Source organism: Lepidothrix coronata, unplaced genomic scaffold (assembly GCF_001604755.1).
Source record: "Lepidothrix coronata isolate B3197 unplaced genomic scaffold, Lepidothrix_coronata-1.0 Scaffold453, whole genome shotgun sequence".
Lineage (NCBI taxonomy): Eukaryota > Metazoa > Chordata > Aves > Passeriformes > Pipridae > Lepidothrix > Lepidothrix coronata.
The window spans coordinates 1-26,207 of NW_016690633.1; the positions used below are offsets into that span (position 1 = coordinate 1).

Here is a 26,207-nt window from a genome sequence, read left to right on the forward strand (position 1 = left end):
GGCTGCGCCGGGTCCGCCGAGCGCCTGAGGCGCGGCCCTTCCCCTCGGGCGGGGCGGGGCCGGGCCGGGCCGGCACCGTCCCCCCGGGAGCGCCGGGGGTGTCGCGCACGGACATCGCCGGAGGTTCGGGGAAGCGGCGTTCGCTCCTCAGGCTCCTGTTCCCCGGGTCTAAGCCGTTGTCAGGAAAAGGTTCCGTTGCCGGCGGGCTGCCCTGCCCGTTTTTTCTCAGCTTTTGCAGCGTTCCGGTGCCCGTTTGTGACCCCGGCGCTGTGTGCACGGGCACGCTGCCTTGCGGAGCTTGGTACGGAGCTCTCCCCAGAGAATGGGCTCAGTGTCACGGCACAGCTGAAGAGGCTGCTGCAGTTGTGTGTTGGGGCACCAGCTGCCTTCCTCCTGGTGTGAGCTTAGAGTTTGTGATGGACTTCCCATAAACTGAGTCTCTCTATCTTACTTAGAACAGTTTTCGTGAGCCAGCTCTCTGTGACAGAGGCCAGAACTGCTGGTTTGTCGGATTTGTCCGAGGGACAAGCCTGTGACTCGTGTACAGGAGGATAAGTGTGTGACAAAAACACATGGGAGGTGTTTTTGTCATGGTCTCAAACACGGGCTCTTGTGGGAGCAGCATCTTCATCAGCTGGGGAGACCAAGATTAAAAACTGAGAAGCTGTGCGATGGCCTTGGGGGTCCTGTGTGCACTTAGTACCCACAGAAATAGTGCCACCAAGGTGTGGGGTGACACGTGGGGTGACAGGTCTGTGCTGTGTGTGCTGCTGCCCCGAGCAGAGTTCAGGCTGCTGCTGTGTGACTCAGCCTTCGGGAGGGAGCTGTGCAGAGCTGGGATTTTGCAGACAGGCAGGTGGGGTGTCACTCAAGTCAGGGGTGATAGTAGCAAACTGGAAGTGTCAGGGTTATCCAGAGTTCCACTTGTTTGTTTTCAGTGCACCATCCCTGCAGTGTCCAGGGATGGGACTGTCCTGTCCTGGTGTGTGTGATGATCTGTCAGTGAGGATGTGCTTCTCATCCCACCCCATGCCCTTTATTTGCTTATCCCCAAGGGGCTGTTTCTGTCCCTCTCTCAACCCTTCCTGTTACCAGCCCTCCTTTTCCCTGGGACTCTCATTCTCTTGCTCTGCTCTCCTTCCAGCAAGCGTTTATCTCTGTGTTTTTCCCCTCTGACACAGTTTCTAGCACTTCCTTGGCCTTCTTCCAGGCCCTTGTTGAGAGTGCCTATGGTGCTGCTGTGGTTGTCCAGCTGTGATGGCTGTGGCCCATCCCCTTTGTCCCCCTGCTCCTGGGGACATCCAGCCCCTCTCGGCTGCCACTCACATGGCAACAGCTGGACCTGAGTCTTGGCTTTCCAGGTGTTTGAATGCTTTTCTACATCTCCACAGGATTATGAAGGGACTGTTGGAAAGGCTGGGACTGTTTTCCAGGTGCATTTGAGGCTGTGATGGTGTGTCACCCCTCGGGAACGAGCTTGAAGGGAAAGGAGCTGGGACTCTGAAATCGCTTTGTCACGTGCACTGTGACAGTGAATTTAATAACTCCAGTGGAGGACACAAGGTCTAACTACCCCCAAGCACGTGCTGGGGAGTGTTTCGGGCAGCCTGCACCAGTAAGGAAGTCTTAACTTTGCCAGGGGCAGACCAGGTGGCACAGGAAGGAGCCAAGTGAGAGCCTAATGTGTGTTCCGTGGGCACTGAATGCCAGCTGTGAATCTGGGGCTGTCTGTGCGTGGTTAGCTAATTAGCACCACTGGCAGTCTTTTAAGTGAAAACAGGAAAAAAAAAAAAAGACATTGGAACTAATGTTCCTTGTTTTGGATGTGTTTGACTGCTCCTTTTTTTTTGGCTGTGGATTGCAGGAGGCTGCAGGGTGAGGTCACCCCGCACCGGACGCCAAGGGGGCCATGCAGATGAGCAGGACTACAATGTACTGACTGTGAGCAGCTTCCGACAGAGTTCTTGCCTCCATGGGTGCTGGGAGAGGGCCTTTCCCCTTCTGGGTGATTGATGCTGGCCTGCATCAAGCAAGTGTCGGACATGATCTTTCCCTGGGAGGAAGTTAGTACAGTTTTTTTGGAACGGCATGACCAAAATCAAGATAAAATGCATCCAGCACAAGCTGGGCAAGCTGAGGCTGGGTGTGTGCCCTGACTCTGTTAGTCCTGAGGTCCTCAGGATGTGACTCTGTCGTAGTTCTGCAGGCAGAGGCACAAAGTAAAATGTGCATTTTGGAGCAAAAAATAATTGTTGTTTAAAACATCCTGGCTTCTCACACTAACAAACACAGGAACTTTTCTTAGAAGATGAAGGGAGGAATCAGGCATCCTCAACTATAAACTACAGAATGAGTTTATTTTTTCCCCTCTTGACTTTGACTCAGCTTCGGATATTTGGAGATCGCAGAGTTTCCGTTTCCAAACTGTTTTTTTTTTCCCCCTGCAGATTAAAGTTTGAACTGGTGTGTCTCTTCTCCCTCACAGTCCAGTTTACTCTGGTTAACTTTTGCTTCTGCCTGCCCTTAGCTCACACCCTTCCCACGAGAGAGGAACGGTCTCGGTTGCTGGCGCTTGTCCCCGTGGAAGCACCCTGAGCACATCTCAGTGAGTGACCCCTGAGCACACGGTGTCTGTGAGGTCCAGGACAGGCCATGGGGCACGTTTCTGTGAAGGAAACAAGCACAGCACCACACCAGTGTGAAGGGTAGGCGAGTGTCTCCGTGAAGTTCGTGTACAGTAGGTTTCTCCAGTGGTAAAAACAACAGATTAATCTGTGCTAAGGCACAGTTTGTGGCTTACCAAGACAGTTCATGTCATGCACGAGAGCAGCACCTCCCCAGGCCTGGCTGGGTCTCTCCCCAGCTCCAACTGCAGCTCCCATTCCCCAGGAGGTGCTGTCGTGCTCTTTGTGCCATGTTTGCTGTAATTACACCAGGTCAGCTCCAAGTCATCACCATCACAGCAGCAACACAGCCCTGCTGGGAGAGGTGCTTTGGGAGAGCACTCAGGTGCTTGTCCTGCCTGGCAAAAGTAGAGAAGTCGCTTCTTACGGATTTGTGCACCTTTCCTGGGTGTGGAATGAGCCTCTCCCACTGTGCAGTTACAGGGTGGGAGAGCCCTAAGCACAGGTGGTGAAGTGCAGAACAGTAGAGTCCTGAAGGCAGGGACTGATCCCTGTGTGTCCTCCAGTGAAGGGAGCAGCCTGACAGGAGCTGCCCTGACCTGCAGCTCTTCCTACCCATCAGCTGTGTAAATGCCTTCCTTGACCCAGGCCTCTCTCAGGCGAGCAGTGTTACAGTTTGGAATCTCGTTTGTCCCCGTTTTCAATTAAAATAGGCATTTGTAAGTTTTCTTCCAAGTTTTATGTAGCAATTATGACTAAACTTTTCAATTCCTGATAGAGCCCGAGATGATTATGTGTGGTTAACCTCAAGGACAGACACACTGTAGCTGCTCTTGCAGTTTTAATCAGCTGTCATGAAACCAGTGATAGACTGAAGGAAACGTTCCCCTCCTGTTCCCAAAAAGAGGGAACAAGGGGCAAGAAGCAGCATTGGCTTGGCAAATATAAGTACAAACAAATCAAACCTACTATCTAAAGCATTTCTCTGCGAAAAGGGGAATGCACCAAGCTCATGCAGTCTTGACTTTAACACTGATTCCTTTAAAGCTTTGAGAGCCTTAGTCGTGTTTCAGCTGAAAGCTGCTTGGGGTTAGATTTGAGAGTGGTGGGAGGGAAAACTACAATTCCAGACTGTTCTTAATTTATTTCCTCCCAGTTTTTCTTGTACTTCCCTGCAGACAAATCAGTCAAGGCCTGTGTCCAGAAGAAGTAGAAATGCAGCCTAAGCAAAACGTTGCAAACTGAACTGGAGTGTTGCAGCCTGGATACCAGTTGTGGAGTTTCACTTAAGGATTGAGGAGGGAACTTGTAGTGGTAAGGAGTGGGCAGAAGGGAGACAGTGGTGCACTTGGCTGGGATCAGTGAAATCTCCTCTTTGGCTGACCATGGCAGTGCTCTCAGCTGGTGCCCACTTTAGAGCTCTCCACAGTGGCATGATGGGTCACAGCTGCCTTTGGTGCTGCCTTTGCTGGAAAACTCCTTGAAGTGTGGGTGTGCTGAAGAGATCTGTGATATAGCTAGGTTGAAAAATAGAAATAGTCAAGTTAAACTCCAGATCAGATGCCTGTTGGGAGCTGAGTGTGCTGCCTGGTGTCGAGGGGTGGTTGCTCTGAGCAGTCAGTGAGCAGGGCTGCTGCGTGCTGGCCGTTTGTTCCAGCTCCAGTTTTTCTCCAAGCAGTGTTGTTATTTGTACAACCCAGGAGGAAAACAATGAGGAAAATGCAAGTTCTTTCTGACATGGGATTCCTGATCCTGAAATAACATTTTGCATCCTCCTGGGTCGTGCCCTCCGAGGGACCGATGGGTCCAGCGCTGTGTGGGCGCTGCAGTCTCGATCTGGTGCATGTGGAACTGCTGCACTAAAGTTCTGTTTCCTGATGGATTGCCCAGAGCTGGAAAATCCATTTCTTCTGACTAAACTGAAACTGCCTGGCAAGTGACTGGGCAGGACTGGGGAGCTCTGGCCTTGCTGCAGAGGCTGCCTCCCTTTAGAGAGGAGCTCGCTGAAGTGACAGCGCTGGGAAGCAGAAGTGTCTTTGTGCTGCTGGTGTTTTGGTAGAGGACGTGGGTGTAAGATGTGAGAGGCCACGTGGCTCTGGTGCCTCCAGCAGGGCAGGGATGTGCTTGTGTCTGCTGGGCTGGCTGTTGTCCCCACTGATGGGTAGCACCCTGCAAGCAGTGCTTGGTGGGCATGATAACTCATTCCACCCCCCTCCCTGATTCATGATTTCAATAAAACTTTCAAACCTTACTAATGCATCTTTCTTTCCCTTCAGAAAGAGAGTGATAAAATGCAGAGGGAGGTGGGTGCTGGGTCTGTGTAGTTGGATTATGTGGTGAGTTGTGCTGCTATTCACCTCTAAAAGCTGATGACTTTTGAAATCCTCAGAGGAGCCGCAGGTGTTTCTCACGTCCCAGCTGGTTTTCGGTTGTTTCCTCATGGAACTTGTATTCACAGGGCTGAATTTTGTTTGGAGATACCCTCTGCAAAGAATTTTCTTCTAGTGTTGCAATTCGGATTTCCAGATGTTGGTAATTAAAGTGCAGTAAACTTTCCTTTCATACGGCCTTGTGGCAGATAAAGAGCCTTGGAAGATCTGAGATAACTTTGTTCATTTTGGCATTCCAGCTGTAATGCACAGCCTGATCTTCCCCAAGCACAGCAAGAAAAAAAATCATCCTTTAGGCTTCTCCTTTTTATACTGATTTTTTTTTCTGAGCATGTGAGTTTGAACCTGCTTCTTTTTGAATATTGAGTAACTTTGTTATATGTTAGGCAACAATCTTCTAGAAGAAAACTGGGTTGAAAAACAGTGGAGTGAACACCATGATAGGTACCCCAAACTCAGGGGTGATAGGAGCCCTGTTGTGTCACAGCTCTGCTGTGCCCACACAAGACCCATCCCTATGATCTTGTTTGAAAATCAGGGTTCCCTCCTGCTGGATCTTTGCCAACCCATAGTTTCCCAGTGCTGCAAGATGTGGAGATGAAGTGAAGCTACTGCAGATGTTGATCCAATAGGCTGAGTTTTGGAGAGGAGGGATGTGCATGGATGCAGGCTTTGGAAAACAAGTTATTGATCACCAAGACTTGCTGCAGTGTTTTTTTGCCAATGGGGAACAGCAGTCAGATCCTGGCACTGTGTCTCTTTGGAAAAAAATGGAAGACTGTCTCTTCGTCTGTGTCTCGAAAACAAACCCATTTGCCATCAGACCATAATAATAACCAAGACTCAGAGAGCTTCTAGAATATGCCTAGATAGTGGATTGGTACAGAGAAGTTGTGATTGTTTGTCCCCAGCAGCAGCCAGTGAGTGAAGGCTGGTGCTGAGTTGTGTCACTGGAGCAGTGGAGGGGCAGCTGGGCCAGGTCACTGGCCATGGCCATGTACAAATGCAGGAGTCCAAAAACGCTGCATCCTCGAAGCCTGTGACCTCCTCCTGGGTGCTACAGGGTTAGACTGGGAGCATGTTATGGGCATTGTAAACTCAGCCCCAGGGGTGAGGCAGGGGAGGCTCTGTGGGTGCAGTGGGGCTTCACCTCTCTCAGCCCTGAGCTTTGGCTGTTAAAGGTGTGGGAGGAGGTTCCTGGTGTGAAGCTTTATCAGAAGGTTCACAAGCTCCCCGAATGTTGTCCTTTGAATATTTTGTTCTCGTGCTTTTTTGGGCTTTGTTTTGTTTTGAACCCATGGTCAGGGGCTCTCTGATCCACAGCACTGCTCTGCTGGCACTGTCTGAAGTGCAAGTTAAGGCTGAAGTTTTTACAGCACCTCCTTTAGCTGCAATGGCCAACCAAATGTTGCAGGCAGGGCAGGAAACTGAGGAGCTGCTGGGGAGTGAAATGCTTTCCTGTGTGCTGTTTACCAAATTTTAAAATGCTTTAGAAGCTGTTGTATGGCATCGGGTCTTATTTTAAGTGTTGGGTGATATGCCATAAAATGCTGTCTCACTTTTCTCACTGAACAGGGCTCCTTGCACCCTGACTTTAGGACTGTTTGTTCAGGTGTCTTCTGAGCACAGGACTGACAAGATTTCTTCACGAGCCCTGGGCAGTGGGTGAGTTGCTGATGGGTCAAGTGTGGGCAGATCCTGTGCTGGCTTTCTGGGTACTTTTAAGGTGTTCCACAGCAGACCTGCAGGGTAACTTCGAGGAGTCAGCTGATATATAAAATTGTGTACTTTTATAAAGAAGAAAATAATGCTGTGGTTTTCAACTCTCAGCAAGAGAGTGTATTTAAGCAAACAAAACTGAAAACAAAGCCCTGCAGCAATTTGGGATGGGTTCTTGGGGTTTTTTAGTTGTTTGTTGTTGTTTTGTTTTCTTTAAATTAATCCACTTATGCAGCCTTTCAACAGTAGCAGGGAGCACTTCAGGCCACTCGTAGCATCCCACTCTTGTATCTCTGGTGGCAGTGTCTCAGGTGTGTAATGTGCATTAGCTGGGTGAGACAGGGTGTGTGGGAGCAGGTGCTTAGATGTGTGGAGAAAGCAATTCTTTTTGTCTCCCTCAAGATGTGTTCAGATGGTTGTAGGGCTCAGGGTTTGGGTAATGCAGTTTTTGGGGTGAAAAGGAAAGCACTGATGTTTGGAAATGCCCTTTAGCACCTGAAAACCTTCGGTTTGCTGGTGACATTTGCAGGGTCATATGATGAGAAGACTCAGTGTCCGTGTGCCCAAATTGGCTAAAAGGGCTTTGGAAAGCAGGCTGGGTGGCCTTGCACCCGGGATCAAACATCAGCTCACGTGAGCAGCAGTCGGAGCGCTGATCTGCAATCAGTCAGTGGGTCACGAGATAAATTAAAAAAAAAAAAAAGTCCTTGTGTACAGATGGGTGGGTTACGTTGGCAACACAACTTGTTTATCTCTGATGTGGCACCCTTGGTGAGGTGCCAGACCTTGGTTACAGTAATCAGGGAAATGGGTTGCTCAGGAACAGACTCGGGTGGTGCCTTGGGTGTTTTTCTTGGTGGAGGTGTCCGGGGGAGCCGGTCTGCTCAGGAGCTGAGGTGTGCACACTGCACCCGGAGAAGGTGGAGCTGGTTCTAGTTCCAGTTTGCTCTGGATCCAGTCAGAGCCTCAGAATTGCTCCAGGGCTTTACACTGGTTGGGATATTCATCATTGGACAGGCTGTGAGGAGCAGCAGAACCACGACCTGCACCTTCCCCACTGCTGCCACTGACTGACTGCAGCCTTCCCTGTTGTCTTTCCCACCTTGACTGTGCTTCTCCCATTGTGGCTTTGATCCAGGTGTTCATCTGGTCTGCTGTGGTTTCCCTGTATGGGAGAAATAACTGTTTTATCCATCTGCAAAGTCTAAATACGGAGAACAGAGCTGGGGGACCCTTTAGCTCCTTGACTCCTGCTTGTTCCCGCTGGGGATGGAGTTCCAGTTCCTCCTGGATGGAGGGCACTGGTCCAACCTGACCTCTGCAGTCTTTTGAGTGAGTTTTGCCCCCCTGTTGCCCTTTGGATGATACAAACTGGGTTATATATGTTGTTGCAATGCCTGAGGACTGATGAGGGGGAATCTCTTGCTGGCCTGGTCCAGGTAAGCCATGGAGCAGGATCCCACAGCAGCACCCTGGTCTGCCTTGGAGCAGCGATGGAGCACGAGCTGCTCTTTGAGGAACTGGCTCATTTCGCTGCACGTGTTTGAGTTTTGGAGTCCTGGTGCAGAACTCCTTCCTTTCTGAGCCAACTTTCCACAAACGGGGTTTGTTTTTCTTCAGTTGGAGTAATATTTACAAACTCAGCCCTTTATATCCTGGGTCTGCTCGGAAGCTGAGGATACAAAATGTTGCTGAGAAGAGACTTCCGATTTATTTGATCATGTCTAACTGTGGCAGCAGAGGAGATACTGATAATAAACCTAGTGTCTTGAAGGCTTTTTTTTTTTTTATGTGAAAAAAAATGTATCCCGAAAGAATGGGCTCAGAAATCCCAGGTGCTTAGAAAAAAACAGTGTGTGGTTCAAACCAGCTGTTTGGATCTTGTTTCTCTCCCCAGGATTTTGGCATTTCTGCTGTAAATGGAGCTTGAGAAAGGTCTGGAGCACAAGCATGAAGAGGGGTGGCTGAGGGAGCTGGGGGATTCAGAAAAGGAGGCTCAGGGGGGACCTTCTTGCTGTCTAAAACTCCCTGAAAGGAGGGTGCAGCCAGGTGGGGATCAGTAACTTCTCCCCGTTAACGAGTGACAGGATGAGAGGAAATGATCTCAAGCTCTGCTGGGGAAGTTTAGGTTGAAAAAATTTCTTCATAGGAAGGGTGGTCAGGCACTGGCACAGGCTGCCCAGGGCAGTGGTGGAGTTGCCATCTCTTGAGGGATTCCAAAGATGTGTGGATGTGGCACCTGGGGACACGGGTTAGTGGTGGCCTTGGCAGTGCTGGGGAACAGTTGGAGGTGGTGATCTGAGGGGGCTTTTCCAGCCTGAACGATTCTGTGAACGTTGGGTTTGGGTTGGATGAGCTGCTGACAGCTGTGAGGGAAGGCTGTGTGTTGATGAGCTGATCCTTCAGGGAGCCAGGCTGGGGCCTGGCTTGGCTGTACACTGTGGTTCCTGTTCCGCTGGGGATGGAACCAGAACCCGAGTGCACTGCAGATGTCATCTCTGGATTTCAGTTACTTCTTCTCTAACTGCATCCATGAAAATCCTGCTGCTTTTCCTTTGTATTCACTGAGTGGTGTGAGTCAGGTATTAGAGCAGTGACTTCAGGTTCTCCCAACGAGGAAAAGCCAAATAACCTGTAACAGAAACCCGTGTGTTTGCTGAAGAAAGGCAGGGTGGCCATTCCCTTCCAGCCTGAGCAGGGCTGCCAGGGCAAGGCCATGGGGCTGCCTGTGTCTGTCAGATGTGGAGCACAAAGAGCCTCAGTGTAAATACTCCCAGGACACAGGCAGCGAGGGCAGTTTTATTCCAATACGCAAAATGGCCCTTTTTCCTCTGCACTTAGAAATAAACAACGTTTTGGCCGAACAAACGGAACAGACCTTTTTATTAAAAACATATATCCTTTCATGCCTGAGTCAGTAAGAGGTTGTTAAAATTGAAATAACTCCTTAACTTGTAGAGCAGCTGACTTAAGTCATTCCAACAGCATTTGTCATCTTGGTTTTTGCTCCTTAAAGTTGGGGTGTTTGTAGCCTTTTTTTTTTTAAGAGGAGAGCAATAAGAAGAGTGGCTCTAACCCTGTGTGCTCTTTGCACAGGTGGAGAGAGAGGCTGAATCTGGGAAGTTAATTTTTAGGTTGATGAAAAGATTCACATTTGTTTGGATGGGGATTGACCTGCCCACAAGCTCAAGCTTATTCCTGTTCAGGTGCAGAGGAAGGATTACAGATAGTTATCTAGAGCAGCTTTAATAAAGAAATTAGAAAGTCTTCTATTAGAAATTAGAAAATATTCTGCAAAATGAGGGGATGCTACCAAAGTTGGCATCTGGTGCTGAGACACCACTGAAGGGCTCTCTCCCTCTTGAACATGTGTACATGAAGGAAGCCATCCTGACGGATGAAGGCCTTGGTTGTGTGAGAGTTTCTTGATTTCCAAGACGGGAAAAAACCCTTGTGCTTACCCAAGTCAGTGTGTTCAGGGCTGCAGGGGTCACATTCTTGTATTGGCTTTTTGTTTTCTTCTTCTGTAGTGTGGCCAAGCCTCCAACCAGGAAGAAGCCCTTATTTTCTTTAGCTATTTTAGTTTGATTTTGGCTTAGTTAAACCTGACAAAACTGTAGTTTCATGGGAACGTGTGACTGCTGTTGTGCACAGACATCTCTAAACAAAAGACCCTTTCCTTGGATGGGATGGTGAAGGTTTGTTTGCCTGCTCCTACCTCCAGGAGACAGAGACTGCAGATTCCCCCCCTCCTGAATTTAACAAACTTAATTATTTTCATATTTCTTCTTTGGAATTGGAGTTATTTTATTTCAGGCTTCCCCCCCCCCCGCAGACCTTTTATCCTTTTCATTACTTTCATTTGAACTTCTTTTGTGGATTTATTTCTTTCTTGAAATCCAGCCACCAGGATGAGACAGCATTCCAGCTCTGATCCCAGCAGTGCTGGCGCACAGGGATTACTGTGCCTGCCTTACATAAGGCAGCCCTGTTTACAGACACAGGGATTTTGGTTTTACCAGCAGCACGATGTTGTTGGCTTGTGTTCAGCTTGTGACTCACTGTAACCCCAGCCCTTTATTTCTGCACAGCTGCCTCTCAGGGACCAGGCTAAAGACAATTGGAGAAAAAGGGATTTTTCTGAATCTGCAGAGCATTCCTGTCTTTGGGGGTGAGGTATCCCCTGCCAGGGAGGAACTCTGCTGTTGCTGGCAGCTTGGGCGAGCTGCTGCCTTCCCTCAAAGGCAGAGAGCTCTCCTGTCCACATGTGGCTCGTCACAGCCAGCTCCTGGTTTGCTGTGTTGGGCTTTTCTCTGCACCTTCTTCCTGATTCTTGCATTTGCTGTTTGATCCGTGCGTTCTCTTTGCTGGGTAAATCACAGAAGTGCCAAAACCACACTGGTGTGCTTTGCTGTTTGCATGGGGCTCTTGTAAAAGTCGTGGTTGGTCTGAGCAGTTGAAAGGGAAAGGGGACAAGCTGGCCTGCTGCCCTTCCTTCCCAGAGAGCCCGGGGAGCACTTTCAGTGCTTTTGGGAGGCTCAGGCCCACACATTCACTGTTGGGACGGACCGCAGGGAATGTGGGAATGTGTGCATTTCTGTAAAGAAATCTAAAAAAAGGAAAATCAGAGATGAGTTGGGGGAGCCCTTTGGGCTTGGGTGGACTTTCAAGTGCTCAGAAAGCTCCTGGATGCAGCTGAGAAGGGCCTCCCTGAACCGAGCCACGCGAATGGGTTCGGGTGCCTGTCCGGGTGAAACTTTGCTGCGTTTACAGAGAGCATGAATATAAGTTTTCAGGACAGCTCTAGCCAGAACAGCACAGGCTCATGGGGCTTCTGGTTGCCTTCCCCACCTCTGCGTTGGCACATTTGGTTTGAAAGGCTTCATCAGGTTGAAGGGTGGGTGCCAGGAATTCTCTCCGAGAAAGGTAAATTTGCAATTCCGATCGTTAAGTTATGTAAGTGGAACATTTGGAGTCTTAATTTTATGGTAAGGCAGCCTCACAAAGCCTATTAAAGGGGACAGAAGGCTCACAAGCCCCCCCGTGGCTGTTGGGGCCCCGGGGTGCTGCCAGCCCGAGGAGGGTGGTGAGGGGCCGGGCTCTGCAGGGTGCTGGCTCTGACCGTGGTGCCGTTCCCGCAGGTCTCCCCGGTGCCGGTCCCGGGACAGAGGGGCCCGGAGCTGCCATGACGACGGGCGACTGCTGCCACCTCCCCGGGTCCCTGTGCGACTGCCCGGGCAGCGCTGCCCTCTCCAAGTCGGTGGAGGACTCGGACATCGGGCGCCCTCAGTACATCACCCAGGTCACCGCCAAGGACGGGCGGCTCCTCTCCACCGTCATCAAGGCGCTGGGCGCCCAGAGGTGAGGCTGCTGCAGGGACAGGGCTTGGCGTGGCCATGGCTGGGCTCTTCCCCTCTTTTGGTGGCTCTAGGGGTAGAGGGAGGCAGCAAAGTCTTGTTTTGTGGAGGAGTTTGTTGAGGGGGCCAACTCTGAGTGAGCCGGACGCTTCCCTGGCCTGTGCTCCGTGTGGAGCTCACGCAGCCCCGAGTGCTGGTGGACTGGGAGTTGTGTGTTCACTGAAGCCCCAGAGCTGTGGCTGCTCTGGGTGGGGGTGGCCCGGGTGGCCTCTCGCTGTGTGCCACTGCCATGTCCTCACAGGACAGCAGTGAAGGTGGTGCTGTGCTCGCAGGGCAGCGTGGCTGTTCATGGAGAAGACTGAAAGGCTGGAAGTGGAGCACAGCCCCTGCTCCAGGAAAGTCCACAGAGTAAAGATGTGGTGTTGTTGTACAACCCCAGGGACGGGAGGGTGTTTGTGTTGCAGGAACTGCAGGAACTGTAGCTGTTGCTACAGGGAACACGTGGCAGCTTCACTGGTTTAGACGCCTCCTGATGTGACTTCTTGTCATGTATTTTGAGCAGCTTCCAGAGCAGAGGACACTTGGCAGTATTGTTCAGTCCAGCTAGTGAGGACTGTCACATTCATGTTCACAAATCCTGTCTGAACAGCTGTTATTTTTTTTCAATTAATTTGGCCAGAAGTTGATGAGGTGTGAAAGTGGTGACTGCAGGGAAGCTGGATGAGAGTGGAGGCAAACATAACTGCTGCATCCAGCAAACCTGGAGCAGGCCAGTGAAAATGTGAGGGGAACTGGGCTTGCTCTCTGGCAGCAGACAGGCTGTGCAAGAAGTTCTTTAAACCCTTAGAACTTGTGGAGGTGTAATGCTTGTGTGGGAAAACTGCCTGGGAACACAGGTTAAAAGACCCCGACAGGATTCCTGATGTGTCTGTGTGGAGATCAGTTTGTTCCTTTTGGTGATAGTGGGTTTCAGTCCCTTCCTTGTCACCAGCACTTAGCACAGAGAAGCTGGGAGCACTCTGGCTACACTGGAATGTTGGGTTAGTGATATGGTCTCTACAGCCTGCTGGAAAACTTCTGAGAGTGCATCGTGTGGGAGGGTGACGGGGCCCCCACCCCCTCCGGATAGGAAGGAAGGAAAATGAAGTCTGATAAAGAGGTTTTTTTCACACCACTGTCAGCAAATTTTTTCGTTCTGGATTGTTTATGGGTTATATTAATGTGCTGGAAATACGAAGCTTCTCAAACAGGAACAGAACAGATGAAATATCTTACAGATGCTTTTCTTAGGAAATAACAGAGCGTGAGAGCATTGGAGGCTCGGAGGGGTTGTCTGTCCCTGTCACTAAGGCTCTGTGTGCAGGCTGCACTTTGGTGGTTCTGGTACAGCACTTTATGGCAATAAATGTTACAGAATCATCAAATAATTCAAATTGGAAGGCAATTCCATAGGACATCTGGTCCAGGCTCCTTTCAGAGAAAGAATGCTCAGAGCCTTTTCCGATGCAGTTTCCAGGATCTCCGAGGATGGAGTTCCCACCACCTCCCCAGACTCGTGTTGTAGGGATTGTCCTGGCTGAGGAAGTGCCCTAAATAAAAGGGATGTGAAAAGGAGGAGAGGACGTGGTTGGTGGTTCACCAGTGATGTTTAACAGAGAAGGGGATGGTGCTGTGGGTGTACATTGCTTCACAGCTCTAAGTAAAGATCCAACTGGGTTGAAAGCTCCTAAACATTAGAAGTGGTAGAGATGTCCTGTGGTGCACCAAGACAGGAGTCTTGCTTTTCCCTTAGCGAGCTGATGTGCACTTCATTGCTGGCTCTTCCCTTTCCTTCATGTCCCACCAACCTTTTCCCCCAGTGTGCTCCTTTTCCTTGAACCATGCTTCCATGTCTCACTCTTGCTTTCTGTGCAAACTAATGGAAGTGGCCCTGCTGCTTTTGAAGGTTGCTAAGTGCTTGCTCTTACTGTTGTGTAGCAATCCCTCAAACTTCTGCAGTCAGGTGGGGGGCTTTTGAAGTCAGAATAGTGGAGTGTGAACTGTGAGATGAGCTCAGTGTGGCTTTTGTTCTGGCAGCTATACATGGAAAAAGGTGATAGCTGATATTGTTCACCTGGATTTCAAGAAATAAAGATGTTCCTTTCTCAGCCTCTCTCCCACCCACAAATCTGGGCAGATACAGATGTAAGAGAACAGTTGTGTGAAAGAAACATACTATGAGTGCCTGGTTCCCACGGTCCAGGGAACATTTTCTTCCTAAATGATATCAGTGGTGGGTAAAGAGTTGTACTGAACTGCTGAGAACAGAGAACTTTGGTGTCTAGAGCCATTTGAGGCTTCCCAGGGAGCCCAAAACATCTTCATCACAGGGCTGGCAAAAAGCTGCTGAGAAACCTGTGCCTTGGGATGCCCCATCCCTGTCGGTGTTCCAGGCCTCGTTGGCTGGGACTTTTAAGCAACCTGGTGTAGTGGAAGGTGTAGCACTAATCATCCACAGTCAGTGGTGCCAGCTGAAGGTGTGAGGAACATCTTGGGAACTGATGGGTGGTTCGAGTGCCATGAGCAGCACAGGCCTCCTGCAGGGAAGTGTCTCCGAATGTGTTTGATACTTCTCTTGATAAGCATCTCTGGTTCTCTGAGTTCCCAAGAGAGCAGATCAAAGATATTTGTTTGAAACTTGTGGCCAAGGAGGGGTGAGAAGGGGTTGTTGCTGAAGCACCAAGGCATTTCTGCAGCCACTGGGAGGCTGAGTGGTTGGTGGCCTGTGGAGAGGTGCCCATGGGACGCCGGGCAGTTCCTGTGCTGTGATGGGCAGAGGGTTTGTATGCTGAGAGATTAGTTTGAGTGGCTGCCTGCTGTGAAATATGTTGTGTCCTTGGAGAGCTGAGCTTCCAGGGTCAGTGTAGTTGGGTCTTTAGATAGTGCTGTTCCTTACCCAGTTCCTGTCAGCCCAGGGTGCAGAGCAGAGGTGGGCCAAGCGTGGGTAGGTGATCTCATAAATGTGACTGATTGCCACTCTGGAGTGGCTGCAGGTGGCTGTGGCTACTGTGGATCATCTGGCTTTGCTGTGGTCTTCTGATTTTGTATCAGTGCTTTCAGGCTTAGTGTTGGGTCTGGTGTCAGCCCCTGCCCACTGTGAGCAGAGCTGGAGGCTGTGGGACGTGTGCTGCAGTGGATTCTGTGCCAGCAGAGCTGGCCAGGCTGATGTGCCAGCTTTCTTGGGTGTTGTGGTGCTCATCAACAGGGCTTCCTGATTTAACTGACCTAAAATGTCCTGGGCACCCCCATGTTCCCCTGAGACTGGTTTCTTGCTGCAGCAGGCTCCTGGTGTGCTCTGCCACATGCTGCTTGCTGTGCATGTGCCTTTCTGGAGCCTGGTGGGACCAGACACTACAGCTGTGTCGTTCTGCCTGCTCTGACCATGATTTCATTCTGTTTGTCTCTTGTTCTGCCTCTTCAGTGATGGTCCCATCTGTCGAATCTGTCATGAAGGTGGAAATGGGGAGGGACTGCTTTCCCCGTGTGACTGCACAGGAACACTGGGCACCGTGCACAAGAGCTGCCTGGAAAAATGGTTATCCTCCTCCAACACAAGTTACTGTGAGCTCTGCCACACAGAATTTGTTGTAGAGAGAAGACCAAGACCTTTGACAGAGGTACCACTTTCTTCCTGCTTCACTTTTATTTCCGTATCATTTGAGAGAAAATGACTGATTGCCCTACTGTCCTTGTGGTTCCTGCTGTCTCCTCCTCCTCGCAGTACTTTAGCACTCAGGATGAAGAATCTGTTTGGAGAGATGAAGTCTCTTGTCAGACCGAGAGATGTAGTTGCCAACGTGCAGTAGTGATGTTTGGAGCAGCTCTTGCCCGTGACCTCCCCATGCTGGCAGGGTGCAGGGCTGCACAAGCACCGTGCTTGTGGCTGTGCTTTAATGTCTGAGCATCGAAATGCCAGTGTCACCACACGACTGACTCATAAATAGTCTTTTTTTCCCCTCCTAGTTTTAATCTTATGTCACAGTGTTGCATTAGCACAGCTCTCTTGCATGTGCCTTCCTTGTCATGTTCTGTTCTGAAAAGTGAGGTGATGTGATTGCTGATACTCTTTGTAAATACTTGTCTTCCCTTGGCTAATATTGGTGTGTGCTTCAAAGCCTTTGGGCCTTGCTCCTTCCTGCTGCTCTGTGCTCCTCCCTGTGGAAGGAGAAAGCAGGACGTGGCTCAGCTGGTCCTTGTGTTCCTCTTTGCACTGACTGTAGGGAGACCAGGATCCTGATGGGTCCATCAGCCTTCCAGAGTTGCAATGTACAACCCAGGCTCTGGCTGGTAGCTTGGGGGTTTTTTTTGTTACAAGGCCCTGATCATTCCCCTGTTTAGGTGTGCTCACCTTCCAGACTTCCTTTGACCCCCAAAGTTTGTAGCAGCTGCCTGTAATGAAGGTCTTTACATATGGGGAACAAAGGCAGCTTGGACCAGGCTGTTGTCTGATCTCAGTTCAAGTGTACATCCCCAAAGGGGAATAAGTTAACCAGTGAGTTGTAAGGTTTGTTTCAGAAGAAGGTTTAATGTGTCTGAAATTGTGTGAGCTGTGTTGGCAGGTGAGCAGATGCTGTTTTATATCTCCTGTTCCAGGCAGTGCTGCAGGACCATGTAGGAGGGTGTTGGTGGCACCTGAAGTCCGGCCTGGAAGATCAAAGCAAGGTCCTGCAGCCCTTGCACCCTGTTCAGTTCCCATTCAGTGCCTGTGGGCCTGCAGGCAGGCTCTCTCAGTGTCAGTGTGCTGCTGGCTTCTCTGGGGTGTTCCTTCAATGCAGTGTGAGACCTCAGAGAAGCACCAGTCTGCACTGGGCATTTACAGTTATCAGTTTTGGGAGCCCCCCAGTCCTGCAGCCATCAGCAGTGGGAGGAGTGGGAGGTCTGGGAGCTGATTCTTAACAGGCTTCTGCTATTTGTCAGCTGTTGGAGGTTTGTTGGTGACTGCCACCAAAGTGTGTGTGGTGGGGCAGGGGTTAATTCAGGTTTGTAGTAGTGACTGCTCTGTAGTAGTGACTGCTCTTGCCCACTCTCTCTTTCCCCTTGCTCCATCAGTTAGATCAAAACTGAGTCAGAACTGGAATTCTAATCTGCTTTTCCCGTCTCTATTCACATTCTAGATGTTACTTCCTTTCTCTTCCCACCTCCCTCTGGAAACAATACCTGTCCCCTCCTTCTTTTAACAGTCCCCAGCTCTCCTCACCCTCCCATCTCCTCCCAGCGAGCCTTGGGGGGAAAAAAGCCCACAACAAAAAAGCCCAACTGGGGAAGCATTCAAGCTTCAGTTTGCAAAACTGATATTAAGTTTTAGTGACTGTTTAACTTACAGCTGACTGCCATTGACTTGACAGCCCCAGACAGGAGAAGGCTTTAGCCTACAGTGCTAACCCAAACCATGTATCCAGCAAAGCAATTTGTAAACCTTGGTGGTTACTGCTGTCAGGGTGTTACTGCTTCTCTCCCAGCTGCTGAAACATATAAAATGGCTCTTTGACCAGTGTCTCTCAAATGGTTTCAGAGGTTGCAAAACACTGTTTTAAAACATTTGGGAAGGGCTGTGTCTTGGCTTTGAGGACCTGCTGCAGGCAAGCCCAGGGACAGTGAGCTTGCTGGGGCTTCCACGGGCCAAGTTATGAGTGCAAGTCTCAGATGTTTTGGCTTAGGAGCTGGTAAAGTATTCCTGCCCAGAAACAAGCACGTGGGAGTGCCTTTAGCCATCGCTCACAGATGCTGTAGCACCTTGTAACAAGTATAGGCTTAGAAAACTGCACACTTGAATACCAGCTCAACAGCCAGCGTGTATTGGAGGAGTTTCTCCTGTGACACCTCCCTCCAGCAGGGATGAGGAGCTTGCTGGGAGAGTGGGACAGGGAAGTCATGGCTCCTCTGTGCACTGACTTGTCTGTACTCCAGGATGGACAAGTGGGCAGCCCAGGACAACCAAATTTTAATTGCTGTTGAAATTTTTGAAAAGTCCCTCTGGACTGGAGCCTGTAGGGGTGTGGTAACCAGCAAGGAGTCTGTGAGTGCTGAGAGGTGAGGGGTGGGCAGCATTTAATGACCCTCAAACGCAGGAGAACTGCCACTGTGTTTTCAGAGAGGAATAGACCCCTCGAGCCATTACTGCCAGCTGGCAAAGGCTTTGGGATACGAGTGATTTGTTACTTGTGGTGTTTGGGGACTGTCTGTGAGCACAGTGAAGGGGATGATCTGCCCTGTTGTGGTGTCTGCCACCTTTCCTAAAGTGCTGTCAGTGCCTTCTGAGCTTGGAGCCTGGTAAGTCCCTGATGAAAAGTTACCAGGGAGCTGGTGAGAGTGATCCCTCCCGCAGAGCAGAGCCCAACATGCAGCTCACCATCATCGTGCAGCCCCAGAGCAGTTCCCTTGCCACCAGTAAGGTTTTCCCTGGCTTGACCAGCAGCTTATAACCTGGTTTAATATATCCCATGGTGGCAGCCTGCTCGTGCCCTTTCCTAGGGGCCAGCAGTGCTTTCCACCACATGATGGAGTGCTGTGGGTCTGGCACCAGCCGTGCTGAGCAGTGTGTGCTGTGGCTGCAGCACTCAGGTGTGCTGGGTGCTGTACAACAGCACAGGAGGGCTCCTGCTAGAGCAAAATGGCTGGAAAGACTGCCTGGTTTTGTTGCATTACTTCCACCATGCTATAAAACCTCTGATCCTTCCCTGGAGTGCGGGGAAAGTGTCCTGGAGTTTAGTTTCTCATTTTCCTTGGGAGTTATTACAGCCACTCCGAGCTCCTGCACCGCTGCAATCTGTGCTGGTCAGAGGCAGTGACAGTGAGTGTGCTTCACCCCATGAGGTTTGTGGGGCTTTGTTCCCTGGGAGCTCAGTTGACAGTGTGACTGTTTTGGGAAGTGCCCGCTGGCAGGGGCGGCTCTGCCCTTGGGAAGGAGCTGATAACCCCTTGGCCAGCTGGCTGATGCTTTCCATTAATATCCTGCCTGCAGTCTGGTGCAATCTCATCCCCACACCAGAGCGGGCTGCCGCTCTTCACCAAATACTTTTGGGAAGTGTCATCCCCAAGTTGTTCATCTGTTTCTGAGAAGAGGGCCGGGGAAGGACACTGCTTAGTCATTTAAAAATGTCACGGTTCCCTCAGCTGCCTTATCTGGGAAGGTCTCTGCCCCTTGGCTGTGGGGAGGGGTGGGGAGTGTTTTGAAACTTTGGGGGAAGTGATGCTCATGGTGAGTGTGCTGATAAAAATCCACTGCTCACCAAGTAAAGCTGGGAAGCCAGAATAGAAGTTAGGAGCAGAGGAAAAATGGGATGGAGACTTGGACTGGGAACGATGCAGGAGCTTGCTTTATGGCAGTGGTGTTGATGAAAGGGTTTGTCCCAGGTGTGACAGACTGTCCAAGCATCCTAGCTCTCTTTTGCTGTCACCTGGCCACAAGAGAACTCGGTGACCTGCTGGTGTTGGGCCTCACAGGAGAAAGCAGCTCTTGCTGTTTGCTCTGCCCTGTCCTGCATTTCCAGTCTGGAGAGAGTTAGAGCTGCTTGTAGTGGCTGCAGCAGTCACTGGTCAGCAGAGCTGATCCCTGGGAAGGGACCATCAGCCCCCTGGAGAACTGGCGCTGTCCATGTGCCTTTGAGGAGCCTTCAGAAGGAGAGGGGCTGAGGCTGACTGTGGACTGGCAGAGATGTTTTGGTGAGAGCTGGGGGGAAGCTCCATTGTCAAGCTGAAGTGCTTCTGTGTAAGCTTCCTGATTTCTTGGAAGTCAGGAAACGCCATGACCAAAATTGCCTTAGTTTTTACTTCAGGCCTCTGGTATATCTGCACTACAGTGTGCTCTTCATGGTCACAGGCTGTGTTTTCCAGGAGCAGTGCATGGGTGAGAGATGCTCACTAGCTAATTTTGTTTATCCCACTGTGTACTCTTGTGTCCCTGCTCACCAAGACCAAACTATTCATTTCCCACAGGCTTCTCTGGGCTACTTATTGCTATGACATCCAAGCACTTCACAAACGTTAATTTAATTTTGCAGCCTCCTTAAGGGAGGGAAGGTGTCAGCCTTGTCCAGCATGGATTAAAGATAATTTCTTAATAGAATCGTAATTTTGTTTCCTTTAAGCAGCCATTTATTTGTGTTGTGGTTTTTTCAATGTAAAAATAGTAACAGTGTTGGCTGCCAGTGTGCCTGACCTCTGAACCAGGAGTGGGGTACTTGTCTGAGCCCAGAGCCAGCTCTGGCAGCCACAGGCTGGCCCATGGGTGTGGGGGAAATATCTCCTGCAGTTCAGCCTATTTCAGTTAATTTTTAACTAAGAAATGGGTCGAAAACGAAAAAAAAACCAAACCCATGAAATGCTTTTGTAAACTGTTGGGTTGTGAGATCGATGGGCTGAGCGCTTTTTAGGGGCATGTTTTGGACCCCTGCAGCTCTGGGTGGAGAGAACTCGGTGACCTGCTGGTGTTGGACCTCACAGGAGAAAGCAGCTCTTGCTGTTTGCTCTGCCCTGTCCTGCATTTCCAGTCTGGGGAGAGTTAGAGAGTTAGAGAGGAGAGTTAGAGAGGAGCAGGATGCTACCTGTGCTGTGAGAGGACAGAGGGCTTCTGCTCAGCTCTGAAGTGGTCTCCAGCACAAGAGGGTTGTGGACTGGGGCTCTTGAGAGAGGAGCATGTCCCCAGCAGAGAACAAGATGACCAAGCCTTGGAGAGGGATGGATTTCCAGTACTTGATTTTCCTACATGGATGTTGGTTTAATGTGAATCCATATGTTCACAGGGAAGGGATCTGACTCCATGACACTCTAGCCAGCAGGGCTGGCACAGTCAAAAAGTGCAAGATACTTTCTGTGTTCCCTGGAAGACTTCAGCAGTCGATATTTAAGTTGCAGCACACACAGCTTTCCTGGAGCAGGCAGTTTCCTCTTTGTTCTAATAACATCAAGCACAGAAAATGCCTGGTTGCTGCTCCTCTTCCAGGAACATTTGCTGTCCAGACCATGGCAGAAGGAGGAGCACAGGTCTTTGGATGTAAAAGATTGCTGCAGCTTGGACAGCTCTTTCTCCCAGGCTACAGGTGGGCACACAGTTCTCTAGGCAGGGTTGGGTTTATTTGCCCTAATGTTTCATGCCTTAAATTGGTCTCAGCCAAACCTTGTTCTTTAGAGTCCTGTAGGGAGAGAAGGAAACACCTCTTGTGATCATTTAATTGTTGCCTTCTTAGAAACTTAAGTTAGGATGTGACAATTTGTCTGGAGGAGCCTGGTTCCTCCTGGCACTGGGAGAACCAAGGTGAGTGCTGTTACAGCAGCTTGTGTAGGAGTCAAAATATTCACCCACCCCCCCTCTTTTAGTGTTCTCCCTTCCACGTGAACTCTTCTCTTTGGTCTGTGGCAAAATCCATCACAAACCTGTTTTCTCTTACAAAGTGCTCTCCCCACTGAAGACACTTTGTCCTCTGGGATTTCAGGCAGAGCTACATGGATGGAAGTGCTCGGGACTCTGTTTGATGCATTGTGTATTTCCAGACAGCATTACCAAGGGTGACACTGTGACTGTTCCTACAGCCATCAGCCCTTCTGCACAGCTCCTGGCCTTCTCCCTGGCTGCAGCCCTTTGCCCACAGAGGGAGGTGGGCACGTGGCTCAGTCTGTACTGGGGCACCTGAGCCCACTCCTGCCCATTTTTGCTTTCCCAGCTTACCAGCAAAAATATTTCCTGTCCATGACCACCTTGTTTTGTGTGTTCTGCTGTAGCAAAACCCTCTCGTTTCTCTCTTCAGTTCATTAACCACTTATAAAGTGTTTAAAGCTTTAACCTGTTGTTAATTTTGTCCCCTCTGAGTGGGGCTGAAGAGAAACACCACTTCCACAGCCCAGAGGCTCCTGTCTGGGGCCATCTGCCCATGCTGTGAGCCAGCTTTGGTTTCCCATCTCTGTTGGCCATCACTGCCCATCATCTGGGCACAGCTCTGGGGTGGGGTGGTTGGGTCCTGAGCAGCCCAGGCCCCTGCAGGAATGTCCCAGGCTGGCAGCTCAGGCAGCAGCTCTTTAGTCCCAGCAAAGGTCAGTCCATATTCCAGAGGAAGGATGTATTTTTTCCACACATTGTGTAAATACCAGGGAGAGGAACCAAGGGGTTACAGGTCTCTGCTCTGAGAGTGGGCACGAACTGCTGCTGCCAAGGCCAAGGCTCTGGCTTTGCCAAAACTGCTGGGATGTTGGAAGTCAACATATCCTGGTGGTGAAAGCTAATGAGTGTAATGCAGCACTTGTTCATAATGCTTCTCTCAGTGTTTAATGCCTTTGCTAAAGCAAAACTCATTTAAGACAACTCACTAATTCCAAAAACAGATTTCTCAGGTGAACCAGGCATTACTGGAGGAGTCCAACCACACCGTTTGTTCCCATATTTCTGTCCTTGCAAGCAAGTCTTGTGATGGAATTCCAAGAAAATTCTGCTTCCATGTCTTCAGGGCTGGTGTTTTCCAGCACTGTGTGTGTTAACAGCTTTATTTAAAAATGGCAGCTTTAGTGATCCCTGCATGTCCCTTTGCCTCCTCAAAACAGCTCCTCCTTCCAAGGGTGCAGCTGTGCTGTGCAGAAGCCTGACAGTTTTTTGCTCCTACTGTTTTCCTTTGGGTTTATTGTGCAATTTGGATTAAAGATGCTTCCTTTTCAGTGATTGCCAATACTTTTGGTTCATTTAAACTGGATATTTTATGTAGTGGATTTTTTTTTTTTTTGTCTCTTAAGGAAAGTGCAACTTCCAAACACAATGTCACCTGCAACAAAATGTGTTTTAAATCCTCTGAGGTGTTTGCTTGGCTGTGTGGGTCACTCTGGAGCAGGGGACACCTCCCATGGGTCTGCCACGTGCAGTCCTGCTCCATCTCCTGAGTCTCCTGCACCTCTGTGGGTGTGGGAGTTGCTGTGGGAACGTCCCCAGTGCATGCAAAGGGAGGTCTGCAGGCAGGATTTGTGATGTTACTCCTGTTTATGTGGTTAGGGAGAGAAGTTTTGGCTCGGGCACAGTGCCCAGTGCAGCTCTCGCTGCCCCCCCTCCAGTTCAGAGAACTGAGCTGTGATGTAAGCTCTCCCCCACCCTTCCTCCAGCCTTATCTTCCTCACAGACAGACTTTTCCCTTTGCTTTCCTCGAACTCTCGTGCTGGACTCACTGCACTTGTTGTCCCATCTGTGCTCCTCTGCCCTTCCCCAGCCCAGCTCTCTCCTTGCTCAGTGCAAGCCTCTGTTAGACCCCTGGATCTGGTGAAAAACAAACCCCTCTTGGTTCCAGCTGACTCCCACTCCTCTAATCTTTTCCTTTCTCTCTTTGCTTGAGTTTGCTGTCTGGAGATGCTCCTCTCAGATCCAGCACAAGATCCCCTTGGCACTGCTCTGCAAACTGCAGTGGCCTCTTTGGGGCCGAAATGGGAACTTCATCCACCTGCTTTTGGCACTTACCAGCACTAGTGTCTTCCTTGTGTGTCCATCTTCACCACTTTGTCCAGCCCTGTCTGTGCTGTGATGATCCAGAGGACCAGTGGGTGCAGTGCTGTGGTCCTGTGTTTGCACAGGTCGTGGTGTGACATCTCCCCTGGTCACACTGACCATGGAAGCACCTGCTGCTCTGTAGGAAAAGTGTCCCAGTGACCTGTGGTGCTGCTTGGATAGATTCCTCTCCTGTCCACCACTTCTAGTGCTCCTGCAGCTCTTGCTGTCCTTGTGCCCTGTGCTTCCCAGCAGCTGGGGCCGGCTGGGGGCACTGGGAAGGTTTTCATGCCTGTACAAGGAGAGATTTGGCTTGTGGAGGTTTGCAGAGCATCCATGGCAGGTGGCTGGGGAAAGGGGGGTGAGGAGGGGCACTTTGCAGCATTTAACTGCCCTGCTTGCAGGGCTGGAGGCATTTCTGAATTTTGCCTTTCTGAACTCTGGGTACTCTGTCAGAAAACATTCTTTCCCATCTTGGTAAAGGAAATAGGACCATCCTGCTGGGACTACCTGTGGAGCTTGGTGGCCTGCAAGGAGGTTTGGTGCAGGCCTAGAGAAGGAATGTGACAGTCTCTCGTCTGAAGCTGTATTTTTTGGCTCAGCATGTTTCTCAGGGCAAGGACAGGGCTAATAGTGCTGCTGTGAGTCGAGGTCATTTGTTTTTTTCTGGCCTGTATAGCCAGGCACCAGCTCAGCAGCAGAAGGAAAACCAACAGGCACCTGAGCAGCCACAGGGTAACTGTTTGGTGGGCAGAAAGGACGTGGGATGTTTTGTCATGCATCCAAATTCTCATGTCTTGCTGTGGCTTGCATCATACCTTCCCTGTGAAGCACTGGGGGACTCTGTGGCAGGGTCAGCTGGTGAGGTAGGCAGGTCATGCTGGTCCTGACTGGTGCTCACCAGAGCAAGGCTGGGAGAGACCTGAGCACGTGCTGGCTGAGACTCCTGGTCCCTGTGGTCCCACAGGAGTGCTGCAGGCAGTGTGGTGTGAGGCAGGGGCTGACAGCTCATGGCCATGGACATTTAGCCACAGGAGGTAAGTCAGCTGTAAAAATCAGTGGAAGCTAATTTTTAAAACACCCTTTTATAACCCCCCAGAGAGACTGCAGGGTGCTGAGTGCTGCTGGGAGAGTCCCTCCTCCATCCATTCCCACAGGTCCCAAGGGGCAGAATGCAGCCCTGCCCCAAGACATGCAGGTGCTGAGATGGACTGGCTGGGAGACTGCTCTGATATGCTTTGAGCTCTGCTCTTGTCTTCAGAGGAGCTGATTATGTCCTGGTGCTTTTTTCTGCCTCCCATCACTGGGCTCACCCAAAGTTCATGGGCACTGCAGCACCCACAGGTCAGCTTCTCATCATCACATAGCCCTGCTGTGGCTCCCAGAAATGAGCTCCCTTACACAACTCTGCTGATCCCACCATCTGGGAAAGCCTCAGGGTCATGCTAGAGGACAAAGAAATACAGTTGTACCCAGAATAACTTCTCGTCACCCAAGTAGAGAGAATTTGTTTCCAGCAGGCTCTGGAACCCAGCTCGTAGCCCAGGTGGGCAGCAAGCAGCCAGCTCTGCCTCCTTCCCTTCAGTCTCAGACATGATTGCAGCATGGAAACTGCTGGAAGAAGACCAAGTTGTGCTTTTGTTGCCTTCCCATGTTTACTTGATAGTTTTCCCTACAAAAATTGTTTAATCTGCCTGACCACTTTATGGATTGTTTGCAAGCTTTATTTGAAGTCCTGTGTGCACTAATGTGCTCCTGTGCCAGAAACTTTGTGCCCTTAGGGTGGCTTATTGCGCTCTTTTTTTTTTTTTTTTTATTGGGTCAGTGCATATTGGCAAAGTAAATCAACTACTACAAAAGGAAATTAATTTGCTTCCTGCCTTTACATATTTGGCTCCCATCTTGGGGAGGAGGAAGGAGTTTCAAGGGTCACAAGGAATATAAATAGAATTAAGATGCAGTAAAATACCTATCTGCCTTCAGTCCCTGAGCTTCTTACTGTACAAGGGTCAAAAGTGCCCCCGGATGTCCTGTTCCAGGGGACGAGGTGCTCTGGGCTTGCTGCTGGAGGGACATTTGTCCAGTCAGGGTGATTTGGTGTTCACCCAGTGCTGGGTCACTGGGCAGCTCTGTCTTGGTTGGAGTGGGGAGAGCTGGGCATGTGGCCAGGTTCAGCTGCTGGGGCTGCCAAGGACGTGCCATGAGCTGCTGTCCCCCCTCTCTGCTCGGGGCTGCTCAGGCTGTGTGTCCTTATCATCCCCACACAGCTCGTGGCACTAATCTCCTCTGCAGAGCCATGAGAGGGGGACCTGCAGGTCTGTGTCCCTTCTCCCAGCTCCTGTCCAAACCTGTTCTGCCTGCTCTGAAGGCTCTCTGGTGGAGAAGGACCTGGGAGTGCTGCTTTTGACAATGGCTAGACAGGAGGCAGGTGTGCCCAAGAATGTCAGTGGCACTTGGCTTGTACCAGCAGTAGTGTGTCCAGCAGGACCAGGGCAGTGACTGTCCTCCTTTGCTGGCACTGCTGAGGCCCCACCTCAAATCCTGGGGTCAGTTTTTGGCCCCTCACAACAAGAAGGATGTTGAGTGTATCCAGAGAAGGGAACGGAGCTGGGGAAGGGTCTGGAGC

General features: G+C 50.5%; 1 protein-coding gene across 2 annotated transcripts in view; it reads left to right on the plus strand.

Moving 5' to 3' along the window:
• The first annotated feature begins 1,753 nt into the window (after positions 1–1,753).
• MARCH2 (membrane associated ring-CH-type finger 2) overlaps positions 1,754–26,207 on the plus strand; it is a 30,027-nt gene continuing 5,573 nt past the window's right edge. The window contains exons 1-4 of one of the 2 annotated variants that reach the window (XM_017839683.1): positions 1,754–2,705; positions 3,781–3,938; positions 11,875–12,094; positions 15,551–15,746. In XM_017839683.1, coding sequence (XP_017695172.1) covers positions 11,919–12,094; positions 15,551–15,746 — 372 coding nt within the window. In that variant the 5' untranslated portion in view covers positions 1,754–2,705; positions 3,781–3,938; positions 11,875–11,918. Of the gene's footprint in view, positions 3,939–11,874; positions 12,095–15,550; positions 15,747–26,207 lie in introns of both variants that reach the window. The other variant, XM_017839682.1, reaches the window with a different exon arrangement.